Genomic DNA, 27,774 nt, shown 5'->3' with positions numbered 1-27,774 from the left:
AGTGTGGACTAACTTAAAGGAAGGAAATTTTTCTAGCAGTAATGGTAGATTTTTGTTTATTCTTCTATGGCAGTATGGGTGCAGAATAGATGTAAATGTGGACGATATATGTCTTGTAGGATAGAGGCAGAATACTTCTATGGCAATCTTTGTTCGCAGACGGGTTGTAATGAAACCCATCCTCCGGAATACTCTTTAAGTGTTGTATCTCAACCGAAGGTCAGAGAGGGCAAGTGCCCTTTTTTCTTTCTTGACCCCACCTACTCGTTCCGTCAGCAAGTAGTACCTTTGAGGAGCAACTTAATTACATATATTATCGGTAATAAGTTTTGGTTTCATGTTCTTTATTTGCGTTGACAATACATTATCAAACAGATGCTGCTGGTATAGTGAAATTGTTGGTTGGTGCTAGAACTAGTATAACTGATAAGTGATAATTCTGATAATACTACGATGAATAAAATAAGAGTTGTTTTGATAGATACGACAGATGTGCGGTTTCGATAACCATGGGTACGTGTAATCAATAATTTTCATGTTGTTTCCTGGTAGTCCAAGGACCTAGAGGAATTCTATCCAAGATCTGCCTCTTGTACGGTATACGCGTAAGTAATGTAGAACTAGTGAGTGGCTCGCCCTGCCGGAATCGGTGGATGTCGTATTGAGCGATGTCCTTAACGCGTGCTGGATCATAGCACATACATGTCGTGGTAACAAGGTCTCAAGGCCCATACAGCCGAAGATGGGGTGCGTGGTGCGGGTCACGGTGGTCGTGCATTATCAACGTTCCGGGCGTGCGTGGAAAAACGTAGTGGTACACGCGTGAGTTAAAAAAGAAAATGAGTGCGCGTGCTTTGTGTCGGCTGTAGTGAACAGCACTCCTGCAATATAGAATCGCAATATTATATAACAGCAGGCATAAAAGATCGATCTGCAGCTCGTATGGCTGCAAAAAACCGCTCGTCTCGTCGCCGTATGGCGATCTGAAGAATTTCTCGCATATTGTTGATTCCGCGTCGCGGTCGCTCTCTGGCTCTAACTCTCTCCCTTCGCTTTCGTTTCGATGGAATCCGACTGGCACTGGGCTGATGCCTAACTGAATGAACGGGGTCTAGTAGTCTGTCGTCTGTCTGGTTGGAGTTTCGACTGTTTCGGCACTGGTGATGTGATCGTGTTTACATCATACTGTATACTTCTACCATGTGTTTTACGTACACACGGCTCTAGCTCCGGTATTTCAGTGATTGAACAGTTTTTTCGATTACCTCGACTCGGCCCCTAAGGATATAGAATATAGATGTCTTTAGCTATGAACGTATGTATCTGTGACTACCTGTCATTATACCACTTTTAATTTGGGTGGGGTACCCCACTCACCCCTACTAACTCAATGTAAACAAAACATCCTTTATTTACCTCCGACGCAAGTGATTAATCAATTTTCCGCCATTGCATTACGGCTATCAGACTATTTACATTTTTCACCTTGTTTATTCACTGATGATAGTCAACATTTGGTTAATCTGAGTAATAACAGATATGAATAGTTACTTTTTTTTTATCTATTTGTATATTCTAACTATTCCAAATAGTGTGAAAACATCAAATAGTTACGGCGATTTGTTTTTCTCATTGATAGTCATATAGCACCACTTCCGATAAATCTTATAAATAATGTACACTATTAAAAATCGATTCAATAATGTAAAAACGAAAGTTAAAAATTTAACACAATACTCGTTTATTTTTACATGTGCGCTAAATGGAGTGTGATGTTACTTTCATAGGGTAGTTCGTTGCGTCACTGCGGTCACGTGATGAGTGATGACCTATTATGCTAATAGAGAGTATTATCTCGGCTTTACACGTGTGTAACAAATGCACATGTGTGACCCATTTAACAGAGATCGAACGACTCCCTTTTTGACACCCCCAGCACGTTAAAAGAATTTAAAATACTCGTAGATGTATATGGTGGTACAAGAATAGTCCTCTTGTCACATGACTGCGGCGCTTTGTTTTGGTTGCGATTGGAATTAAAACGACAATAAAATACGATATTAGGCGTTCTATCACATTATGTGTGCCTTTTTGTGAGTTTAGAATTTAAAAATTAACACTTTGTTTAGTAAGATTTAATATATTTAGAATGTTACAGGTCAAAACTATTTCAACAAACAATATTCGTATAGAAAATAATGTGTAAATTATGCACCGTGTAAACATGTTTTGTGTTTAAAACGTTATGCTGGTATTAGGCGATCGGTTTTCAAATTTGTTGAGATAAAAGAATCCTATGTTCATTTTTTCCTAGTTTTTTATACAATTTCACACTATACAAACTATTAAGTACCAACTAGTAACACCCCTTAACGTGGGAATAATACCGTTTCAAATACAAAGGGATAAGGGCTTTCAACTTTGTGAGAACTAGGTCAAAGTTTCTTTATTCTAAGAATTTGAAAAGTACCGAATTTTTACTTCCAGTTCGCTTTGTAAATGAAACTTACATAATACAGAAATACTTAAGGGATCAGTTCGTTAACAAATATATTTCAAAGTAATTAACGTAGGTTATGGTTAATTTTAAAACTAACGGACTGGGTTGCTAAGCAACGAAATTGATTAGTTGGCTTCCGTAACGTAAACGAAAGATCGAAAGGTAGTGCGACCACTTATTATTTAGCTGAAATTACATTTTCGAACCAACTGCTTATTAAGAAGGTTGTTTGTTTCGTTGTACTGTGATATAATCAAACAAATTTCCATCGCAGGAGATCTTATCGTCATTTGTGAATTTCGGTATAAAAATATCATTTTAGATGTAGTGTCAACGAATTTGATTTTAAGTGATCAATAAATATTTCGTGTTATACATAATTAAAACATTCACTGTTGCGAGTAATTTGATTAAACCGTAATTTTTTGGAAAATAGACACGTCATTTTGTGTCAGCCAGAGGCTACTCTGAATCAGTTTCTTCCCGTTATTTGAATTTTTCAATTATAACTACAAACTTTTTAAAATAAACAATAAAAGTCCTAGGATTTATTCCAAACATGATTTTAATGTTGTCATTTTTAATGAAGTACGAAACAGTCTGAGCAAAATCTGCAATAATTTATGATTTTCTGGATTTTGTGTATCTCAGGAAAAAACAGAAACGTAACCGGTTTAGTAACTTCTGCTTTTACGATGACTGCTAGTTTTTTACTTGTCACATTCCTTTATATTATACAAATAATAGAATTTAAATTAAATGTCATGTTATTCACATAGTAATAAGTGTCTTTTACCTATTATTATTAAATAAATGTAAAAAAAGTGTTGATTTTTTGAAATATTTATTATTATTAGTTTTTTCGTTGAAAAAAATATCGTCGTTGGGTAAAGTTTTAGTTTTCCACAGTTATAGTACCGAATGATTTTGTAATTTAATAGCTCTGTGCCTAATAATAACGTTATTTTGACAGTAGACGTTGACCCAAATTAATGGTCGGTGGAAAAACCTAGTTTAATCACGTGCACTTTCTTGATGTCAAAAAAGAATGTCAATCCGTTGTTTCAGTTTTTCGTTCCAACAATGAATCAAAACTTTTTCGAAGTCAAAATCACTTACTTTTCATAAACATGAGCATCTGTATTTTATTTATCAGCTGTTTAACTTATTTCTGTGTAAATAGTAAATATTTTAAGCGACGTAGGTTATGTGACACGAACGAAGTACCACGAGTTAAATATCAGAGATCAGTTTTCGGTTTGTTTATGAAAATAGTCGAGCTTAGCCTTATTACTTAGTGTTCCTCAGACTCCTTTATTATTAGAAAACATCTGTTGTATTTTTACAGTGAAAAGTGACTTCGCTTTATCCTTGGCATTTATATTTAAAAAAACTGTACCGATTTTAAAAATAAAAACAGATCGAGAAACGATTTCCACCTATATTTAAACTTCTTTCTGTGCAAATTGAAATGATGCAAATGCACTTGGCTGTATATTAAAAATAAATCTGACGATATTTATATGCTTTTACGCGAATAAAACTTTTTAAATTTAGATTTTTGTGCAGGTTGATGTGGTCTTATAATGTCAAAAAAGTTTCTAATATTTTAACAATGATTATTAATAGTATCAAGGACACTTTTCGGGTGGAATTAGTATTTTTAAATAAAAATGTCATAGAACTCTCGTAAAAAAATGATTTTACATTTCTTGTTTCTTAATGGGACGCCATCGTTCTAGACCAACCTTGGAATTTAAGTATTGACGAAAATGTACTTTTGCAATAGATGTACTCGTAAATATGTGATATTTTGTACATTTCAAACTATTTCGGTAAACTTGGCTGAAAAAGTCGATTATCTTTTTTTATTTTTATTGTGTCCTCTAAGTGTTTTGTAGCTGTCACATTATTTTCTAAATTCGTCATCGCCAAAACTTTCTAAGGCCTCGTTTAAACGGGTGGCACTCTAATTGCGTACGTCATTATCGATTGTCAGATGTAAAATCGCCAATATCAACATAAAACGTTTTAATCAAGTCGAAAGTCAGTACGGTCGTCGAAAATGGCGCATCTTGTTAAAAGTAGCTAATTATAGGTGTGGTTGAAATGGCCCTACAGTGTTAACAGGCGTTGTAAATTGTAATTAAGTAAATAAATTAGTTACTGGAATTGACGTTTCGGGTAAAAGAAAGACACGATTCAGGTTAAGCACGTAGAGAAAAATTCGATTTTATGAGGTTATTAAGGTAACAACTGCATAAGCAAGCAAATAAAAAATAATTTTTATTTTTATTTCTACTTTCGCCGAGTGCTTAACTTCCATAAATATATTGGACACTCGCAAATAAAGTCTGTGTGAGTAACCCAATTTAAATCGATTAATATTTCTATATTAGTATGACGTCACTTAAAAAAAACACGATCGTTTGAGTACTGCTTAAAAGCGAACTTTTCTTGACTACCGGAATGTGGATAAGTTTCAAGGAAATTATGATTTTGTTTTTTTGTATTTTTTTGTTTTGTGTTTTTTTAGAGAGAAATTTTCTATAATTTAGATTTCTCTTGTACTTTGCTAAACGAAGTGTCAGCTTGTAAGAAAATCCTTATGGGAAGGTTAATCGTGTGAAAGATAAGATTTTTTATGACTGAAAAAAGGCGAACAAAGTATAGTTTATTTTTGTGATAAACGCTTTCCATTTATAGTAGCGAAAGTTGATTGGCCCCATAGTAGGTCAACAGTTTGGTTATGTTATTTTGGGATCTCCAACTTCAAAGTAGTCCCAGGTACAAATAAATAAGTTTAAAAAACGTCAGTACTTTTACTTCTTACAAATTAGTTTCATGTTCTCATTTGTGGCACACTTATTTACTTGTAACAAATTTTCTATAATCAACCATTTTTTGCTCGACGTGAGGTTCATAGAGAAATATTTTTGTAATATATGTTCTGGTTTTCACAAACAGCGAGGTTGATCAACTCGTTAATAAAATCATTTACGGCATGTTATATAACAGCAGGTACATAAATATACTTAGTGAATAAATATGCGAATTGGGTATCGTCTATTCTATTGAGCTGTTCGTTTTTGCATCAGGAAAAATGCATGTTTGCATTTTGATTCCATCCTACATTATTGTAAAATGCTCACAATAACAAACCGTTATTTAGGAGAATAATTATGAATCATTCAAGTGTAAGCCGTAACTGTCTTCATTAACTTTTCTAATAGCACTTCTTATTTCTGCACTACAGTTTCCATAAAAATCGAGATGCAATCTGTTTCAAGATTGTCGGAGCTTTTTATAAAGCTTCAATTTGATTATAAAGTCGTAGGCATCCACTAGGAAATACAAAACATCAATTCTGCTATGAAGTTCTATAATTACATCGGATTTTTACGTTGCTCTCCGTCAGATCTCAAGTAACAACTAGTTGTAATATGGATGGATGTTATCCAACCGTGACTTAATTTTTTGCAATAAAACCATGAAAATTACAAATGCTGGAAGAAGAGCGAACGGAACGAGTTTAGAGTTAGATTTAAACTATACACCTGTCAAATTATTCATAAAATTCGGCATTGTAAAAGTGGCGAAGTCGAGTGTGAAACCGGTTCCAGTTCAAACATGTCACACTGTCAAAACACTAGGGAATAAGTGTAGATAATTGTTAAGTTATAGGGTCATATTACAACACCGATTCAAACAAACAGGTAGGCATATCTCTCATTTAGAAGTTTGTTGCTCATACGATAAAATGTAATCTTATAGGATTTAGACCATAGGAATTTTTATATCGTTTGTGGGATAATTTTGTGGTACTTAGTTATGAGTTTGCGCAGTTTTTCACTCATTAAATAACGATAAAAATAATGTACGCTTCTCTTAAAATGCTCAAAGTGAAACGTCCTCGGCGACAAATTTAATGCTGAGGTACTTTACAATGGCCAAATCTAGACGAGGTGAATGGTTTGGTTTTCCCTGCAAATTTACGTATAGAACAGATTAATTTTTATGTAAACATGACTAGTAAGACTCTAATCCTGTTATAGAAAGTGAGTATAATGGACATTTTGTAATACGAATACAAAATATCAACAATAAATATAAATAAATGAGCAATAAAATATACTATTTATTTTTATTAGTATCGGCAATGCTGCTAATGCAATAGCTCGGGTAGAGATATGGACCATAGGTGTGTATACGTTATTGGTAGATTTTGCGGGTAATATGGTTGACTGTTGAATAAACTTTCCAACTTGTCGACCCGTGTCAGGATAACAAATATGGCAGTTATCTTTGAGACGATTTTAGAGTATCTGAGAATTACCCCAACAGACGAATAAACTGCTTTATGGCCGTCTGGGTAAGACCTGTTTCAAGCTTAAAGGACAAATCATGCATAACTTAGTGTAGTGTGTAGTGATGACATACATTCTCGCCACATTAATTTAAAGGAACATTCTCCAGTAGAAATGATATATTTTAGGACATTTCTACCGTCCCTAACAAAGGCAACAAAGTTGGTTACAGAAAATGATCTTTGCATTAACCACTTTGTGTCCCTAGCAAAACTCTTGGGGTAATTTATCAAACTCGAAAACAAAATTCGTTCATATTAATAGTTGTTGTGATAAAATTAAAAGATTACGCCAATTTGACATTTAACGCTGTAGGACACTTCACATTTGTAAACATCTCAGGAAACCCTGATAGCCGCCATTAAACAAACACATTTTTATCATAAACGATGAAGTGGCTGATTGTATAACCTTAGCTTATCTTTTATATAATAATATGTCAAGAGGGTAGTATGCGGCGACATCTTGTAGATGATAATTCTTATCAAGCTGATGTGATACTGAAAGGTTAAATGTCAAATACTACCCGACTTCTGGGAATATTGTGTTTCAATAATGGGAGATACTCGAACCCACAATGTCACTCAAATAAACAACAATTTGACATCTTTGGCTATTTGACACCATTAAAATATCAAGAATTTCTTTAAAAACGTAGTAGTTTAAATTTAATTTCAATCGGTATGGGGCTTTGTAAAACCGGCTAGAAAACAATATTGTCAAATTTTGAAAAAACGGAAGTTGGCACTGGGTTGTTAATGTTTTAGAATGACTGAATCAAATGACACGTTCACGTTTTTGATGTTCATGTTATGACATGTTGGATTATCGAGACTGTGCTGCTGGTTTGAATTTGTGAAACGTCGACTTGTGAATTTAAATTAGGTGTAACTAAAAATGGTTTTAATATTGTTTGAACTAAATGTTTAGTAACGATCAATACGAGTTCGTTTAGCATTTTGTACCTATAATTTTAAGAATCTAATGTGCTTTATTATACATCTATATTTATGGCAGTTTCAACGAAGGTTATATTACAGTAATTATTTTAATGTTAATAATATTCAAACGTGCTTATTTAAATCGGTTGAAAGGTACTAGACTTTGGAATTATCTATTTATAAATTAAAAACTACCACTGATTGCAATATGTTGGCAAAACTGAAGCGGTTGGCACCAAATTTAGTAATAATTACGCAACAAGCGTCAGTAATTGTAAAGTTCAAACGGTCTTGAAAAGAACTCATAAAATTTTTATGAAATGTGTTTTAAATTTGTAGAAAATTATGTGTAGTAAATAAATAGAATAGTGTCTGACAAGTTGATAGTAAATTTTCAATGTCAACGAGTTATTATTCGGCACTTCTGACAGTGATTTATAACATAACCTATAGCACCTGCACATTATTGTAGATTGTATTTTTCCATAGGTGTTTTTTAAATTTATAGACACGCTGTAATTTGAGAATCAGACGAGCTATGACGTTTTATGGAATTTAAAATATCATTGTTCTATAAGCCAACATAACTCACTTTGTAGATAAGATTTTGTCTGATTATATGTGTGAACTGTCGATTTTAATTAACGATGCTCATTTTCTGTGTTTAGAACCATTCACTTCCATCTAGTTCATCGTCGCATTAGAAGGTGTCTATTATACATCTAATTAAAATTGTAAAGTAACCCAGCGATATTTTTAAGCGACTGTAACAATGTGCATTATGTTTAGTGTAGACGTTGTATACAGACGGCCGAAAGCTAGTGTCAACGTTAGTCATGTAATACTATGATAAATTAGACACACTAGTATGTTAAACAAATATTAATATACAAGAACCGTCTTCAAAATAAGCTGCCGAACAATTTATAAGAGCGCGTTTAAGTGGCGGTGTAAAATTTAAATAAGCTTTCGTAACATGTTTGTTTACATATTTTTCTAGTCTTTCCCGGTTGCTTTGACACAAAAGTGTCGACAGTGAAGACTCTTTTATAAATGCTCTAAAATGTGGATAGTTAACTACGTCGCCGTTTAGCGCCGACGTTAAGTCACATGTTAAGTAAGTACGGAGGGAAGTAATTTTGAGTTCCCCGTATTTTACTACATAATGACACGTAGTTCTCTACACGAGTTTTACGTCGGAAATGGGCGAGTACAAATATTATGCAAGTGCACTGTCCATTAAGTTCTGTAAATCTGTCGGTCGATCGTTGTGATTTTTTTCAAAAAAGCTCCATTATACAACATGCTGCTGCTACATTCTAGTCGCAGTTAATATAATTGTGTCAAGGTTCTCACTATTTTCTACGGTAAATATGTAGAGAACCTAGATGGAGACATTCAGCATACAGGGAGTGTAAAAATGATAATATGTGGGACATTTTTACATGCTGTGCAAAAATAAAAATATGTCTGTGGTTTTTGATAAGGGAAGGCAAATATTTGGGTCTATTGCTTAATGTTGCTTCTTAATAAAACCGGAAGTGGAAAATTTAAACAAAGAGAAGATAAAGCTATACTTTGTGGGGCGGCAGTTAATTGGTCCAGTTTATTTAATGATTAATTGTAAAAATGGAACATTGTATAATTAATCATCAATGAGAACACCGCACGGTAACGACAAGTGTTTTTAAGTTGTTAAAAACGTACTTCCGGTAAACCAATTTTGGTCAAATTGTTTACGATTGTGATAATGTAAACAATCATTAGCCCAAGGTCCTGACTACCTTTGGATTATTTATAAAATTAACCGTGATTCTACCACATTGTGGTAAAATGTTGCATCAGTATTTTGTTCTCGTCGTGTGAAAAGTATTCTATACCCATCAATTTAAGGTACTTTTTTATCCGATTCTTTTATTAGTAAATTTAAATAGTTCGGTTGTCCTTGAAGTTCTTTGTCGTCATAAATAGACAATAGTGAAAACAACATTACATGGATATAACCGTGGCTGATGCCGAATACGCGAATATTCTCCAGCTATCACAAAAAACATATTACACCGCCGAATAAAGTTTAATCTAGTTTAATGATCTAACGAAACTTCATTCCCATCCATTTGATCCAGTTTTTGTAGATTTACTATTGTTGCTAACCTTCTACCGAGATCGATAATCTGCAGTTTAGACGGACTCGGTTCCCAACCGTAAATAATGCAATCTGATCATTTTTCTGGTCGGAAGGTCCAGATGTACGTTTCTTAGTATAAAAATAAATAAGAAGTCTAGACGTAATAAACAATTGAACAATAATGTCATTTAGAATATTAACAGTATTAAGAGGATGAAGTTTAGTGTCAAGGCTCAAATCAACAGCCAACAGTACGATTGCGTATAGGAACTTTAAAGTGAATTGAAAACCGGCCAAACTTACATACAATAATACATCACTTTCACTCTTCAAAATCAACTAAAGGCACTTTAATTTAGTTTTAATTGAAAACGTCCGTGAAATTCGAGATGAGTAACAATTCGTGATAGTGTTAACCTTCTAACTATCCGAAAGGTGTCCTAGGACAGTTCAAAGTGGAAGAAAAAATTCAAGGACACCGAAAAGTATACGATACTTAATTTACGTAAAATTTCTTAAATGTGGCCATTATTTGCGTATGACGAGTCTTGAAGTTCGGAAACCTATTATTAAGGAAAGGACAAAATTGCACCAGCTGGTGCAACGCAAAAAATTTTTGCTGTGTCATAACCTCATAACATTCATTTTCTGACAATGGAACAGAGTTAGTTAATTTGTTGTTCCTATTAAATCATGGGTTTATTTTGACGATGAGACACCTAGATTTGAAATAATACTGTCTCACGTGTGTACCTACACTTTCCGCCCACTTTTGTGCTAAATAATTCGCACACTTGTTAAGGTCCTATTCATACGTTTTATATTTTTCTATGCAACAGTTTTTTGATTTTTATTAACCACACGTAACATTATTTTACTTTATGTTCTATTTTTAGCGTCACTCTTGTCAACTTTTCATTATTTCCTTTATGCGCATGTCAAGATTCAAACTTTTATGTTGTAGTCTCTTACACCTGTTTGCATTTGTCTGACATTCTTCCAACATCATAACCATGACACTATTTGTAGTAGTTCAAGCACTCTGTTCCTCCCACTCCTGTGTCGTTGCACCATTTGTCATATCTTTCTTTCAAATTCTTTTTCCACAGAACCTTTCACCTTAGCATGCTGACCTTCTATTTTCTTTCCTTCTGTGCACATTCTATCACTACTGCTCGTGCATTGTTTATTATTGCTTGTATTTTTTCTATTCTGTGTCAAGCTAGATGTCAAATTTATGTAACCCTATTTAAAAAGTGATGTTTTCATGTAAAGTCATAGCCAACTTAATGAATAAACATTTGTTATTATTACACTGCATTAGTTTCATACGTTAAAGTAAAGTTTTTAAATTTTCTGTCTAAATTATTCATATAGTCACCTTAGGTATTACAAATTTAATGACTATGCACAATTGATACGAAATGTTATTGCACACGTGCGCTACGCGCAATACACACTATATACTTAGTATATCTAGAAGGTAAGACCGCCAGATAAAGTTGTCGGGATGATTGATAGTTATCGGACACTTGTCTCAATGTTCTTATCGTTACTATCCTGTCAATACTTGCTAGATATTGTGTTAATTTTGTATGTGTGTACGTGTATTTTTTCTCTCTCTTTTTGTTATTCTTTATAATTTTCGTGGTTCTTTGTGTCGGACAGACGTGCGCATAATGCTTAAAATATGTCATTCGTTTTTTAATTTGTTGAAATGATAATCCATAGGTTTGAATCTTCACACTTCGTGCTTAGCATCTACTTATTTTTTGCATGTGCGACTTAAATATTCTCTCATTAGGCAAATATTTTTCTAAATTATCACCTAAAAATAAATTTGCACGATGGTCCAAACGTGCCTTTTGTATTTTAATGAATGGAATCCTTCAGCATTTCCGTTCTTCTAATTTTTAAACGTGACGCACATACTGCTTCGTAACAATTCCCAGAACTAAGAACCATTAAACCGAAAAAAAGAAAAGGTAGACTCCTTATTTCCATAATTTTGCATATATAAAACATTTTGATATTTTGACGCTTTGATGCGTGTAGCGTGATAACTAAGTACATTTACATTATTTTAACAGCTGTTTGTCTAAATTTTTCGTCGCTTCATTTTTACGACGGTCGTTTTCAGGTGAATTTGGTGTGACACATTTGGAACAACCGTATTATGAGTAATCTCTGGTATGGTCCGCTGATTAAAAGCGTTTTCATAAATGCGAAGGCCAGAGTTCAAGCTAGGGCTCTACGCAGTGTAATGAAGCGAGTTAGTTTTTTGCTTAAAATAGGTTGGTCGATTTCTTCGACGAGTTACCTATATTTCGACCAAGCAAGGTCAAATGTAACTTCTGGTTTCGCCGGAAATGGCATTTTTTTGTTTCATAAATGGAACACCTGGATTAAATTAAATATTAAGGAGCATACTAATTTAAGAAACCTTCAAAGACCTCTAAAAATTTTCCCTTGTGAAAAAATTTTGCGAAGGACGTTCGCAAATCCTATTCAGAATTATAGACCAAAATAGTGTATGTCCATGGTGGTGTGAACCACTAACACTCAAAAAAATGTTTGCTTGTATGAAGGTACTGGTACGTGTATTGTAATGTAGTTGGTACCCTTGTGTATCAATTTTTGTAAAAATTTCATGTTGTTGTTGCTTGACTGACAATTTACACCACAATGGGTATGTATTATTTAAACCTACGATGTCTACTTACCGATGATTTTTCAGTTAGCATTTGCATTAACATTGTAATTGTGTTGTTATGGAAAGTGAAAATGTTGCTGACCGACTTTGATGATGTAAAGTTGTTGAAGACGACGGTGGGTGCATCTACTGAAAAATATGCCACCATGACAGTTTTTACTAAATTGTAGAAACTTGTAATTGAGTCTGTAATATTTACACTGCAGGAGATTTCAATGGGAGAGATTTTATTTGCACTTTTACTCTTATTACATATTCTAGTCTGTGTCATGGTACATGTTCATGCTCTATCTACTTTGATGCATCTGGTTATGTGCACAAAGACGCTGAACAATGAAAACTTATATATTATCATTATTATTATTATTATTATTGGTGATGGATTAAATTTGAAAACTGGTAAAGCTCTTATTACCCACATCACATAACAAGTAAAGGCTGTTATTATATTCCTAGATGTAACCAACGCAAACTCATCTGCAATAATAACAATCAGACAATAGAGAGGTGTGTGCAAGAGCGAGAGAGATATATCTACACCAAATTTCGTGGTATTCGGAGAACTACCGATATTATTGGTTAATAATCATGACAAAAATTGTAAAATTGTTTCACTACCATTTTAAGGTATTTAATGACAATGACCCTAGCTTTTTATGGACATTAATGGTGTTTAAGGTGTTTTTTTTTTCCACTTTATGAGTTCTTTTCTCGGTTGATAACCAAAGAAAATTGTCTAATGCTAATGTCATTGTCATTGCACAGTTTTACCAACTTGTTAGCACGTACAACTTTTGATAGAACTAAATGTGTTGTTGGTTACATTGTCAATCTGGAGCATACATTATTTCAGGCTATCACTAGCGGTGGTCTGCGTCGTTCTTTTTGTTTCGTAACTATTATAGTCGATCACTTAGGTTTGAATATCTAATGAACTCTATCCATAATTCAACAAATTCTCAGGTCAAGATGTTCGACGGAGGTAACCAATAAATTTTAAATCGGCTCCGAGTCCGATTTAAATCGATTGCTGAAAGGTTACATTAAAATGATAAATAAATTTGGCGTAGATGCAGCCCGGAACTTGCATCTCATTTAAATATGAAATTTGGTATTAGCATTTGAAAATAGTATTGTTTTATTTTCCACCGATTAGACCAAACACCCTAGAGAGGCCCTTGACTACGCCACTGGCAAGGACGTCGTTTTCGACCAACTGAAGAGGTAATTTATGCTTCTTAATTGCTTTTGATCGTATATTTTTATGATAGATTTTCTAGTCTGGGTAGCAAGTCATTGTTGCGAGGTACATATAATCACCATTGTTAATTTGTGTTAAGAATGAGTGAAGGCGCAAACATGACGGTTTTAATTTGGTTTAATCTGAACCCGACTAAGAAATAAGAACAATACGGAGATAACCTACATCCTCCTCGGTCAGATGCCCGCACACAGAACCGGCTTTAGCCCACACGAGACCGCCAGTTTTTAATAATCATTTACCACTTAAGCACAAGCTGGTGACTTAAGTCATGTGTCCTACTTTTTATTATTCAGATTTAATTTGTTTTCTCGGCTTTACGTGACATTGACGTTTTCTCACATGTTTGATTTATGAGCTTATTTCTCACGAGCGAGTGAGAAATGGGTGCAATTCCGTCGTCAAAGTGACTAGTATTGTGAAATTCTGATACGCCGTCTTGGTTACCTTTGACATTAAATTTCATCCGCACATGTTTGCATGTTAAGGAGACGATTAATCTTAACCCTAAAACCAGTTTATGCCATAATACTGACATTCATGCTAACTGAAGTTTGAAAATCGCAGTCAATTCTGATTTACGGAAGTAATTTGTGGCTGGTACCTAAATCGATTGAAATCGAATAATGTGTTTTAAGTCAGTACGCAGAAGGCCGTACATGTTTTACCGTTATTCAGTTTGAGACATATCTTAATTCGTTGAGTCACACTTGCGCACTGCGCTGTAAAAGTTGTGTCTTCGTTTAGTACCTGTAACCGAATTGCGGTAAACCACACTTATTACTAATGCACACGCGTTTGTTTGCGTATAATTAACATTTTTTTAATTGTTATGAGAGGTTATGCACTCCTTGACCATTTTCGCCGATGCTACAAAAGGCTGTGTTAACCGTTAAGTTGTGAAAACGGTTTGTAGTATACAAAAAGTACTGATGCAGCTTTAGGGCGACTTAAGTTTTTGCTCAAATGGTGTACATATATGGTCCTGTCAATAACCTTTTGAACATTATCGATCCCTGTAGTTTTACAAGCCGACTGGTGTAATCGTTTCCGTGTATACGGTAACATGACTCAACTGGTCGCATCACTTCAATATTTTCCTGTATGGGCAGGTAAAAACTGCTCGTTGCTCTGAATAAAACCACAGGCGCAGCGGCGGGATTGTAGCGGTCGTTTCGTGGGTACCATTTACGTGGTCGAGCTGGTACCAGGTGCTGGAAAATTTTGCCTGCATGTGAGAAAACCGTCTGTGGAGGTGCTGGTCCGTCCCTGTGCAAATATTCGGTTATGCTAATCAGTCCCGCGCCGCCTCTATGCCGGTCCGCGCAGTGTTTGGCAAGCCCTGGTTGCGGAGAGTGCTGTAAAGTGTGGAGAAAGTGTGCTGCTTCACTACGCCTCTGTTCTAGTCTAGTGACGTTTCGCTTTCGTCGTCACCATCAGCGCACTTGTGGACTTTTAGTTGTCATCCGACGTGCGCAACTTATCCCTCGTCATGATTTTCACGTATGAACAGGTGAGACGACAGTCTTACCACCTTTCTCTCTCTCCGGTCGAAAACGAAACCACATTCCCCTTTCTCCGATTAAGAAAACTTGATTCGGTGTGTTTCGTTTTTCCACTTTCGCGGGCTTTGCGGACTTCACATAGGCGGCACGCAAAAGAGTCATCTCCGGTGCAGAATGCCGAAAAAATAGATTCGCCTCGGATCAATATACCTATATGTAAAATTTAGACACGTTTTTTTTTTCATAAATAGTAGTCTTTGAGGGTAATTTAGTAAGGGTGAATCGTCGGTGTTCAACTTGATCTAATAATAAAGATTTGAAAGACTGTCGCTGGGTGGTATTATGCATGGAAACATGTTTTGAACTATGTTAAAGCAATTAAGTCCGCACCAAAACAACAGATAATAGTATTGATTATACCGAAACACGTGTCAAATTGTTGTGGTACATGAACTTAATTATTTTGACATAATTTTCTTTCGGTAGAAAAATTTTACAAACGAACCGTAAAATTTTGACGCCAATCAAAAAACTAATTAGGTGTAGGTATAGAGATGTCAAGGTGAACAAGTTGCGAAGTTAAAGGAAAAGACAAAACTTTTGGTTATTAGCTGCTGTGACCCAGTAAAAGCTCGTTTTCGTTCATCTAAATAAATTGTGACCAAATTTAACCTCCGCCTCTGTGGATAATACGAACTCATCCCGTCTTGTCAGGTTTTATCATTTTATTTACTCCCGCTGTAAAGGAATGCGGCGCATGTATTTTAGTATTCTCTGCAACCACATCACCTCTGATATATTTAGTATTCTAACTATCGACGTTGCACATGTCAAATAGCCTTTTTTTTTCTAATGTACCAATCACATACCCTCGTTTAACCTATATACATAAATTTTATTCCAGTGATGCCGTTGACCTTTAATCCACTTACATCATTAAGTTTTTAGTGATTTAAACTATTATAAATTGGTAGCATATATCATTCTACATCTCGTGTCAGGGGAACTATAGACGCGGCGACTGCCTATTTTAATCGGGTCTTAATTTTACAACGACCCACTTCAATAAATGAAGTTTTATCTTCAGATAGAGGGGTGACAACAATTCGAAGCTCGTATGTACGTTCGTTCCTTTAGTTTGTCATGTAATCCTTAGTTCGGGAGATCGTTTTGCTGATTCATTCCTATTAATTTCGACTCAGGTAAATCCACTGCATAAAAATAGCAATACTAAAAAGAGATAAGTTTATTGTAATTTTTCTATGACCGAGCGGTACCAAGTCTTTGCGGCGGATGTACATTAAATTCGAACCGAAAGTGTACCGTCGTGCAAAGAAGAAATGCACCGAAAATTGGGTTATCAATAATAATATTTTCACCTTTCGCGAATTTCATTGCCGCCACAGACAAATAACATTGCAAATGTGACACAAAAAACTGTGGTTGTTTGACAATTTAAGGATTGCTTAATATAAACAAGAGGATCGGTCTATGTTGTGTGATTCTTTGTTCATAGTAAAAAAATATAATGTCTGTCATCAGTGAATAAATGACCATCAACATATGGCTTTTTATTGGGCACTAAATAGTCTGCCGGTACCGGAAGTTGGTGTATGTGAATTTCTTTTGTTGGCACAACTACTTCCCTAAAATGTATACTTTGTATTTAGTTTAGCAGAACACTACATTTTTAAGTTTATGTTGTTGTAAAAAGTCGGCGGTGTTTGATTTTTTTTCTATACTAATTAAAACGTGTGGTTGGTGTTGCAGCTAACGGTACTTTCAAAGCCGCCGATTGATAAATAATAATAATAACAAATTTAAGAATTAATTTAACCAGTTGAGGCTCCAGGCGCTTCCAGTTAAAAGCGAATTAAAAATTGGAGCAAACACGTACCCATTTTTAACCTCGAATAAATAATCCATATTCCATATGTTAAACAGAAACGTCAAATATGATATTTTAGTTTAAAAAAATCTCCTAGAAGACTAAATAATCTAGAAACGCGAAAGTTTGCGTTATTTCCAATGCTCTAATCCATGTAGTCTCGCCATAGCTAATCGAAAACTCAGGAAATGCACTTCTCAGACAGTTTCTATACGTTTCCTGCCACCTCCAACACGTCTGTTACAAGCAAACGCTCGAAGAACGGCCAGAATCTAATTTTAAACCAATTTTGTCGTCATTCGCCGCTATAGGGTAATAAAGTCACGGTGGCTTAAAACTGCAGTATAACTAATCTAATTGATATTTAGGCAATTTCCAGCGTAGCTTCGCTGTAACCACTTTGGAATTTCGAAATTCCAGCTTCTGTAGTGCGTTACAGGAAAAAGTTTTTTGAAAATCTGGGTAAGAGTAAAAAGGAATCGTTGCATTTAAATACGTGTGTCGGGTGTAAGGAAAGAATCGGAGGAACTAAATAGTGGTGACGCGAATTAACGACTCTTAAAATTAGTTCTCGAAATTCCTAAATGTCTGAAGTCTGGCCATTTCATCAAGATTCGTCGTGACCTGTTTGTTTTAAGATGACAACAAGTAATTTACTTCTAGGAATTTGGCAGTTATCAACCGATCAAGAAATTAACAAATTAATCCTTTTGTGTCGGCTTTCCGACTAATTAGCCAAAACGCGTTGGTCATATAATCATCAGATGCCCATCTAAAAAATGCTTTAATGTATACTTACTTATTACCTCGTGTTATATTGGCTGCAACGTTGCATATAAAACAGCACCAAAATGTAATAGTAACCGTAAAAAGCAAGTCATTCACTGTATGTTCTTTGAACGAATGCATATGCATGCCTTTTCGGAAAAAGATAATAGCTATTTTAGTTTACGAGCAATTTTTAACAATTCGAAATTGTTGTTTCTGTCTATTGTGGAGACTTGTTTGGTACTTTTTCGTATTAACGTTTGTGCTATTCCAGAGGCAGCGATAGACTCGGAAAAAGCCCCGAATCAAAATGTCAAACGGTACCAGTCACCTGGCAAACGGCACCATGTGGACCGAAGAGAAACAAAGCAACAACAATGGTCCTTCAAATGGTAACACCCGGTTAGGCGTCGACGATATTCCCGAAGAACAAACAGCCTTGACAAACCAGAACGAAGTGTATCCATCGCAGTGTTTTGTTAGTGAGGGTGATTTTAAAAACGATAGCGATACAGAGTGTGGGTTAGGACCGTTCGCCCCCCAGTGGCTACAGATGTTTGCGTCGAAGCAAGCGTTCCTTATAGTTTTTTGTATTGCCTGGGTCTTGCAAGGGATGTATCACACGTATTTCGTCAGCGCGATAACGACGATAGAAAAACTTTTTCAAATTCAGTCGAAAATTACGGGGATTATCATGAGCGCTACCGAGATAGGGCAGATTGGGTCCTCGTTGCTTCTGACTTATTACGGGGGGCAGGGACACAGACCCAAATGGATCGCGTGGGGTATGGTTTTATTCGCAGTGTCTTCGTTTACTTGTTCCTTACCGCATTTTATTTACGGAAGGCAGCTGATAAGCGCCAATGATCTCACCGGTATCACGAAGGACCCAAATGTGTGCAGACTTCCTAGTTCGTTGGATGACCCACATAGAAACTCTTGGGGTAACGACAGCGTGCATGGACACACCATGCAGATGACCAGCGTTTCCAATATTCTGCAGACGTGTCAAGAGGAGATCGATACCGAACATCGAATCCAGCCTTCCGTGACGAAAATCGTACTTGCGATCTTTTTTATTAGTTTGTTGGGGGTGGGCATGGGTCAGACGGCGGTGTACACTTTAGGTATTCCTTACATCGATGACAACGTCGCGAGCAAGGAATCGCCCCTCTATTTCGGTGAGTCATCTCCTAATAAACCGTCTTTTGAATTAGTTGAAAGAGTTGATGGTGAAATTTTAATTTGCCAATTACGGTTATTTATGGCGGCCGCCAAAATCCATTGTGTAAAAGTTTGGAGTAGGTCCTATTTTATTGTGTAATTGTTAAAGTACCTAAATTGTTCAATGTCAATGTCAAATTTATCTAAAGGACATCTGAACTAAAAATATTTACAATGGCGATTAATAGAACGAAAGCAACAATTAATAACAATAAATTTTAATATCAAAGAATAAAATACATGAATGTCAAGGTTTATCACAAATATTTTATTCTTTAATTAAGTACTGCACGATACATGTACCTACTAAATCTATATACATTTTAATACGATTCTTGTTTGTGCGTATTGGTTTACATTAGTTACTATCTACTCTGAATAAGAAATTTACAAAACAGATTACAGCCCCGTTTGGTTCCAGTCTGCGACTCAGACACATATTTTTAAAAATTATCATACATTATTCTGTATATATGTAAACAGTTCATAAGAAATACGATAACAAAATTTTGATTAATTCTTGTCTTTACGTTAACTATATCACAAGAAAACGAATCACCTATTTTGAAATATAAATATTTAAAGGAGAGATTTTTCGAATTTGAGCGATCTATTAAAAAAGCAAATGACTTTCTAAATCTATAAACATTAATCATCGTGATAGATTGTACACTTAAATACCTAATAAATTTCAATTTCTAAAAATTTTTGACTGATACTAATTACGGTATCCAATGCACTTCTGTCGTTTCCACCGAAATGTATAAATATTCCGATGGATTACATAACCGCTGTATAATACAGAGTGTCTATAAATAATTGTCACATTAAACTGCCTCCGTAAATCTAAAATTCGTAGTTGCCGCCCACTTTTAAGGTAACATAAACGAGTACGAAACGTCACTTTGACTATAGTTCCCGTTTTAGCGAAGCGGCAAATCATACAGTCTGCATAAATGATAATTTTTCTAAAATGATAATAGTACTTAATTACAACCTCTCGAAAATATCTTTTATCCCGATAAGAAATAAGATAAAATATATATAACTAAAAAAATAAAGAGAAGAAAATCTTCGTAAAGTATATAGGGTGACAGATGTGAAAGGTAAGTAAAATAAAAATTTAAATTTAGACCAAATTAACATTAAATTGTTAAAACCTAAAACTGTTTACCACGTCGTTGGTCCGTAAGTTATTAAATTTACACTTCTTTAAATGGTGTATCGTTAATACTTTTGCATACATACTTAGATGTTTATTACAAAAGTAATAACGTGGTATTTTAAAGAAATGAGTTATAAGTATTTAAAAAAAATATTTTACATACAACTTTTTACTTGTCTTGTTTTAGGGTATTATAATTTATTTATGGGGCGTTACCGCATATTTTATTACGTTTAAAATGCTCCATTAAATCAACTTTTTTTTGTACTTAATTTCTTATGATTATTCATGTAGCAAAGGCGGTTGTGCACGCAGTTATTTATGCTGTTTTTATGACGCTAAGATTTTTTTAACACTGCACTAGGTGAAATTTATTTGAATGTGAGAAATCTGTCGATTTCTTCGTATTCTATCTAATTCCTTTCTATTTTTGTTAGTAACGTTGCAAGTTAAATTGCCTTCTCCCCAAATAACCCTGAATTCTTAAAATCCAGTGTCATTATTTCTTCTGGCTATACGTTTGGGTTTTACAAGACGCAAAAAAAAAAGAAATTTTAATGTTTTCGTCTACCATGTGAATGGTCGGACACTCGGTATATCTTTTTGCGATGTAAGTAATGGATCTAGAAGGTACGTGTGTCGTGCTTAGCCTCAGATTGTCACTTGTCAAAAATCTCAAACTTTTTGACAATACATGATATCAATTTTGACATTATACACAAAAGCCTGAACTAAAAAAGTGTTTTAGTCATAATACACAGTAACAATAGTTGCAGTACAACACTTCGAATAACATAATCAGTTCATTTTTTTTTTTATTTTTCCAACAGGATACAATAATAAAAATTTAAAAAAAACTAAAAATTAAGAAATTCTATGATGAAATGAAGAAAAAAAGATCAATCATTCTTAAAGAACAGTTTTTGAAATTGCAGCTATGGACTTAAATTAAATTACGCACACACAATTTGTGTTGTTAGCTAGATCGGACATTAGTGCCATTGGTGACCTAACTAAGACATTAGTTTAATTTATGCAGAAGATACGAGCAGTCGATCCGAAAGTGAACTAGGTTATACAAGAAATGAAGAACGCATAGTATGCAGTGTGGTTAGATTGAAGAATCTGTAGTGTTTCCAAATGATTCACATGAATGTTATATATGGGATACCAAACCACTATGCCGTACTCCAGCCTGGACCTTAGCAAAAGAAGAATTAAAACCGATCTTTACAATTTCTATAAACGAAACAATAAGTTTTGTATGATTTAGCTAATATGTCTGATATATGATCCACGAAGTAAAATTTCTGGCCAAATAAAATACCAAGATCTTTGAATGAATCAACACGATTTATGGGTACCTCATTGAAGACATAATTATGCTGATAAAATTATTTTTTCCTTGTGAAAGACATAACGTTACATTTGAATATATTATGTGTAATAAAGATATATATGGCAAAAAATGTCAAAATTTCTCTTTTCAACAAAAAAAATGAGCGTTCTTGCACCGGATGTTTCCTTAATTAGTGCAGAAATTAATGTGAGAATAGCTATTATTATTTTCTCGGTTCTCAAATTCATGGATATGGAAATCTTATAAAATCAACGTTTATGCAAATTAAAAAATTGTAAATGGATTTTATTTATGCGTATAAACACCATGCATCTTAAGTTCCTGCAAAACATATGGATAATTAATTATGGTATTATATAAGCCGTCAGCGGTCATACAATAAATCTTCGAAAGGTCCGAACAACGTAACTTACAAAAGTTATAGTAAAAGTTATTTTAAATACGCCGAAAAGTAATGTTTCATAACTAAAATATGTTTATGAATGAAGATTATCTCAGGCTTAGATTATTAGATCGCTGCATCGTATAGCAACCGTTTCATTGAAAAAATTCCATATCGTAAAGTAAACGAAAGGTCGTTGACACAGGTTTACTTTTTTCTAAGAAAATCGCACTTGGTTTAAAGTAAACAATGACCGATAATAAAGTAACCATAAAATAATTTTAATGTAATTTCAGCAATAACGATAGGGGTTCGAATTTTGGGTCCAGCTTTAGGTTTTATCGTTGGATCCCTATGTACAAGCGTTTACGCCGATTTGTCTGTTGATCCAAAAATTGACACTACCGATCCCAGATGGGTCGGGGCTTGGTGGTTAGGTAAGTGACTCTGAAACCGAAATGCAAAAATGTATACGTTTTGTGTACGTTTTAGGGTTAGTTTTAATTTCTGGTTTGTTAATGCTGGCAAGTTTTGCCATGTTTGCCTTCCCAAAAAGACTGAAAAGTGCTAAACCCACTCCTAGGATACATCAACCTGGGCGAAAACATCCTAGTATAAGAGGTAATTTATTTGGAAAAGTAAGGTCGTTGATCTTTTGATCAACAATGTGTGTGGAGGTGTGAAAATTTTCGGGCAAACGTTTTCGCTTAATTTATTTCGTAAATAAGGCAAGGATTGATAGTTTTGCAGCAGCTGCTTGAGTTATTTGATAGTCGAAGTAATTCAATACTAGTGGAACGTGCCACTCGATATCAATTATTGTATACACTATGAGTGTAAATATTTTGATATGTTATATCTTCTAGTGGTTATCTTCGATATTAATTGCTCCTTTTTTTTTTCAGACTTTCCAAAAACAGTGAAGCGGTTGTTAAAAAATGATATTTTGATGTTTAGAACCGCTAGCAGCGTTCTACATATTCTCCCAATAGCCGGACTGTATACATTTTTGCCTAAATATTTAGAATCTCAATTCAGATTACCAACACCGTCTGCCAATATGATATCAGGTCAATAACACTCATAAATTGTATTTAGTGATAACTGTTACCGTTTTAGGAGTTGGAGGAATCCTGGTGATGGGAGTAGGCATCATAGTTAGTGGTGTTTTCATTTTACGAGTCAAACCCAACGCAAGATTCGTGGCAGCATGGATTGCCTTTACGGCCATTATTTACGCTTTCGGTACATTTTTGTTTTATTTTTTTACTCACATTTTAAGGATCTGTTAGAAGATAATTTGGGTGGCAATACAAATATTCCTTGACTGCACTGTGGACATCATACTGTCACTAACTCACATTAAATCTTACAAAAATAAAAGTGCTATTTTTACCTCTAAGAAACTTGTTTTCTGTGAGATTAAATTCATTCTAGCTTGACAATGTTTCGGTAAATCTCAATCTTAATTTTCTTTTTCATCCAAACTAAGTTTTACGCTGTCTTGATGGATCTTTAGTTTGTGAAGAAATGATATTTTACTAGTTTCAAAGGTACTTTTACAAAAAGAAAGATAATTTGTTTTGGAACGTCAGAATTGATTTATACTTACATCCTCTGTCACATGTAGTTCTTTGCACTTCAAGCATAGCTAATATGCAAGTCATCTATGATCGCGAAATTAATTTCGTAATAAAATTGTTCCAGGAATGGGTATTCTTATGTTCATTGGCTGTCCAATGGATGATTTAGCAGGAATTCAAACCCGCCACGAGTAAAAAAACCATCCCGCAAGCAGGATCTTCTATTAAATTATGATTTTTAGATTTGCCACTTTTAATTTAGATTGCAACAAGACGACGTGTGAATGCAACGAAGACAAGTTCTCGCCGATTTGCGGCCAAGATGGAAAAACTTACTTATCGCCGTGTCATGCCGGGTGTAGGAATTACACTGAAAAAGAAGGAAAAATTGTTGAATATTCCAACTGTCTGTGCGTTTCGAATGAAACCGATAACGTTACTATAAGGTTACCTGACAGCATTTTTAATGGAAATGCCACAATAGGATACTGTGACGTTCAGTGTCCGAATTTTACGTGGTACATAATATTGTTCTCCATTTTTGTTTTTATACATTCTACGTCAGAAGTGGGATCTATGTTGTTGATTTTAAGATGCGTGGATCCGAGGGATAAAGCAATGGCGTTAGGTTTGATTCAGTTCGCCATTGGTTTGTTTGGGAATGTTCCTTGTCCCATAGTTTATGGGGCGGTTGTGGACTCCGCGTGCTTGGTTTGGAAAATGGCATGCGGAGAAAAGGGGGCCTGTGGTTTATACGACTCGAATATTTTTAGGATGTTTTACCATGGTTCGTGGTGAGGTTTTAGTTGGGCGTTTGATATAACGATATTTGGTTTTAGGAACCACTGGGGCGATTTTATTGTGCGCATTTTTCGTTGATGTGATAGTATGGTATAAAGCAGGAAGCATAAATTTTGTAGACGAGCAAGTACCTTTAGAGGAAGAACTGACTTCGATGACGAAGAAATCATTAACAGAACCCGTCGCTATACCTCAATAGCAAACGCTGAAGGTGGAGGACCCACCAACAAAGTTTTGAAACCTCTGTGAAATTTCTATAATTACCAAGGCGCGGAATTATATCTCATACGCTAGATCCAGTGCTGTCGCGTCGATACTTTTATTACAAATATATTTTTCTTTTGGACTAGATCAACATTTCAAGATCACAAATCTGTAGTCCTGTGATTGAAAAATTAAAAAGGGTATCGAATATTATTATTTGAAGGAATATAGTAATATAGATGCAGTTTATTTCCTAATTGTAAACACTCCTAGCGACGCACTGGCTACGACCTTGTGGACCGGATCAAAGAGTCTCCGCTACTCGCCGTAAAACACACCTTACTCAATTGGGGGATTGCAGCGGTGAGATAGAATTCCGCGTACTGATAACACAGTAGAACAGTGTTTTTGTTACATATATTTTCTAAACATGGTCGGAAAGGTAATTGTGTACTGAACAACTCTTAAAAAGAGATAATATACCCATGACGTCAAAAAAAAATTAAATTTTTATTGTCGTCCGATGAACAATTAGAAAAAATTAAGTGAATTCTAATTTTGCATAGAAAAACGCGCAAGAAGCACTAAAAAAATGTTCCACAGATTTTTGTCGACAGATATTTAATTACGTCTATGAATATTTAACCTGCCTCGAATATGTACAACGATCTGAATCTCTAAAAAACCTCATGCATTCGGAAAGAATGTATACTTCCGTGTTTATCTTAAATATTTCTCCGATTTTCTTGATGTCTCGATAAAAAGATTATCAGTAAAGAAATTTAAATGAAACATAATTTGTGGAACTTTGAATATTCTCATATGTTTCTGCAGTTTGTATGGAGTATGCAGTCGGCAGTACTAAATAAGTATTTATACCCATTATGCATTTCAAATTTTTTTTAACGACGTAGACATAATGTCTGATTAGATAGTTATTCAGCACAAAATAACCTTTCAGAATGCTTGTAACAAGAATTTTTTCTAAAATTGTTCGACTGTGTAATCAGTCAGAGAATTCGCAGTTAGGTTATTCGTGACAGTCTAAACTAACTGTTTTTTCTGAGAAAATAGAATTTTATAATGCGACTGAAATTTTTGTAACGGCAGCTTTGAACATTTTTATAAAGATTTTGTACATAATGGAAAGAAAACTTATATTTGCTACGAGTGTAAATAAGGACAAGATTTTATTTTAACAATTTTATACGTTTGGAATTTTAGCAAATTTTATACAGAATTTACAATACAACATCCAATTTATTCTGCATGATTTTTAAACATTATCAAATTTTAAGATCTGATTCATAAACTGTGATACTTAATATCTACTACCTATGTCTTACTTTCCTATTCTTGGTTTGTAAATATTTTTTTAATTATTTAAGCTTATTTTCAATACTCGATCCTTGTAGAATTCTATGCTATTACCAATTTAGAATAAGTGAAAACACTGTAATTGTATATTTTTTTATATTAGTTTTAAGTTACCATTATTATTTTTAATTTTGTATAGTTTTACAATGCCGTACATTTTTATCAATTTGTTTGTGTGCCATACGCTCAGTAATTTGGTATTCTTTGATTGTAATTTTTTCTTTATTTATAACATATTATTGTAATAATTGAAGCTTTTGTGTTTGTTGATTTGTAGATTGTGAAATATTATGTATATTATAGTTGTAATTAAGTACCAACTATTGTTGCCGTATTACGAAACTAGTACCAAATTTCAAATTTTCAATTTGATTTTTAAGTACTTGACAGTAGTAATTTGAGGTCAAATTCACCACAAATTTATATAGCGCTTTTTACATTAAGAAATGACTGATGATATATTAAAATCAAAATAGACTAAAACAAAGTTGTTTATATTAATGGCCAGCATACACATCAATTTTTTGTGTTGCAACAGAAAGAACTAGAAGCAAGGTATCAATATTCTTCCTGTTCAAGCTTTACTCGTTGTTTATACAATTTTTGTAACTGTTACAAAAATATTGTTTCATTTTCTTATATATTTCTAGGAAACAAATCAAAATACGGGTATAGAATAACTAGAAGGCTTATTTATTATCGTTTTAATGATGTTACAAAGTTATATTGTACATATATTTGTTCAACATCACATGTGCATTAATATAATTTTACCTTAAGTTAAGTAACCACCTACAAACACAAAACTTCATATAGTTTCGACAATAATTGGCAGAATCCTTAAGCATTATCCGTATTTGTGTATTTAGTACTGCCATAATATACTTATGTTGTCTTCTTCAGGGTTACTTTTATTTTGTTTCAGTTTTGTTGATACTTAACTTTAAACTGTTGTTATAACAATTCTGTTGTGAATATTTCTTTATAAGGCTCAAGCATTTTAATCTGTGATTAGCTCACATTCATACACCACTGTTAAACTGTGCAATTTTGTATGAAGAATGTCACTATCATGTTCACCTAATTTTATTCAAACTGTAGTATATGTATACATTATGTTCATCATTAATGAACACAGAGTGATGAGTTTTAAATGTAACGATTTTACATAAGTGTACCTATGCAAAATATATTCATTAAATACAAAGATTGTCTGCGTCTGGTTTACGTCTCATCACCGCCAAATTATCACAAAGGCACGCATGCGCAGATGCCGGAAAATAAGTAAAAGGAGATCACGGATAGATGTCACTCCAAGTAATCGATAAGCATGAGGCAAGATCCACACATTTCAAAAGATTTCTGCGTATGAAATCCACAGTAGACTTATACAGGTTGCTTACACTACGTTATGTCTATAAACACTAGTGGATTTTTTCCTTTGAATTTAAACGTGTTTTCAGAACAAAAACAACTTAAAGACGACACTTTTCAGTAAATCGTAGCATGACAAATAGTGCTATTAATACAAAATAAATTAAATTTGAAAAATTGGAAACTATTTAAATACATTCACAGTAGCAAAATTAAATTTCTATGAAAATATA

General features: G+C 34.1%; 1 protein-coding gene and 1 long non-coding RNA gene across 6 annotated transcripts; one reads left to right on the top strand and one right to left on the bottom strand.

Moving 5' to 3' along the window:
- Positions 1-493: 493 nt before the first annotated feature.
- Positions 494-27,374, top strand: LOC135141802 (solute carrier organic anion transporter family member 74D). Of its 5 annotated transcripts, none has more exons than XM_064073258.1 (9): positions 494-605; positions 18,346-19,252; positions 22,499-22,639; positions 22,695-22,823; positions 23,108-23,272; positions 23,322-23,447; positions 23,910-23,976; positions 24,028-24,572; positions 24,625-27,374. In XM_064073258.1, the coding sequence occupies exons 2-9, from the start codon at positions 18,382-18,384 to the stop codon at positions 24,783-24,785; spliced, it is 2,205 nt and encodes a 734-aa protein (XP_063929328.1). In that variant the 5' UTR covers positions 494-605; positions 18,346-18,381; the 3' UTR covers positions 24,786-27,374. The 5 variants fall into 5 exon arrangements, with proteins under 5 accessions (XP_063929328.1, XP_063929327.1, XP_063929329.1 ...); XM_064073257.1 differs by lacking the exon at positions 494-605 and adding an exon at positions 1,226-1,315; XM_064073259.1 differs by lacking the exon at positions 494-605 and adding an exon at positions 15,222-15,413.
- On the bottom strand, positions 1,118-1,475 carry LOC135141804 (uncharacterized). The gene is made up of 2 exons (XR_010282424.1): positions 1,334-1,475; positions 1,118-1,278 (listed from the first exon to the last, which is right to left on the bottom strand). It is a non-coding gene; the product is annotated as an uncharacterized LOC135141804 (long non-coding RNA).
- Positions 27,375-27,774: the final 400 nt, after the last annotated feature.

The sequence above is a fragment of the Zophobas morio genome, unplaced genomic scaffold (genome assembly GCF_036711695.1).
Source record: "Zophobas morio isolate AGI-343-1 ecotype UQ-CSIRO unplaced genomic scaffold, CSIRO_AGI_Zmor_V1 ptg000044l, whole genome shotgun sequence".
In the NCBI taxonomy this organism is placed as follows: domain Eukaryota; kingdom Metazoa; phylum Arthropoda; class Insecta; order Coleoptera; family Tenebrionidae; genus Zophobas; species Zophobas morio.
The sequence above is the reverse complement of the archived record's forward strand: the minus strand, read 5'-3'. Positions and strand labels throughout refer to the sequence as shown.

Coding starts and splice junctions, on each gene's coding strand:
- LOC135141802 (XM_064073258.1), top strand. CDS start 18,382: ATGTCAAACGGTACCAGTCACCTGGCAAACGGCACCATGTGGACCGAA. Junction 19,253..22,498: donor GGAATCGCCCCTCTATTTCG/GTGAGTCATCTC, acceptor ATGTAATTTCAG/CAATAACGATAGGGGTTCGA. Junction 23,273..23,321: donor GTCTGCCAATATGATATCAG/GTCAATAACACT, acceptor TTACCGTTTTAG/GAGTTGGAGGAATCCTGGTG.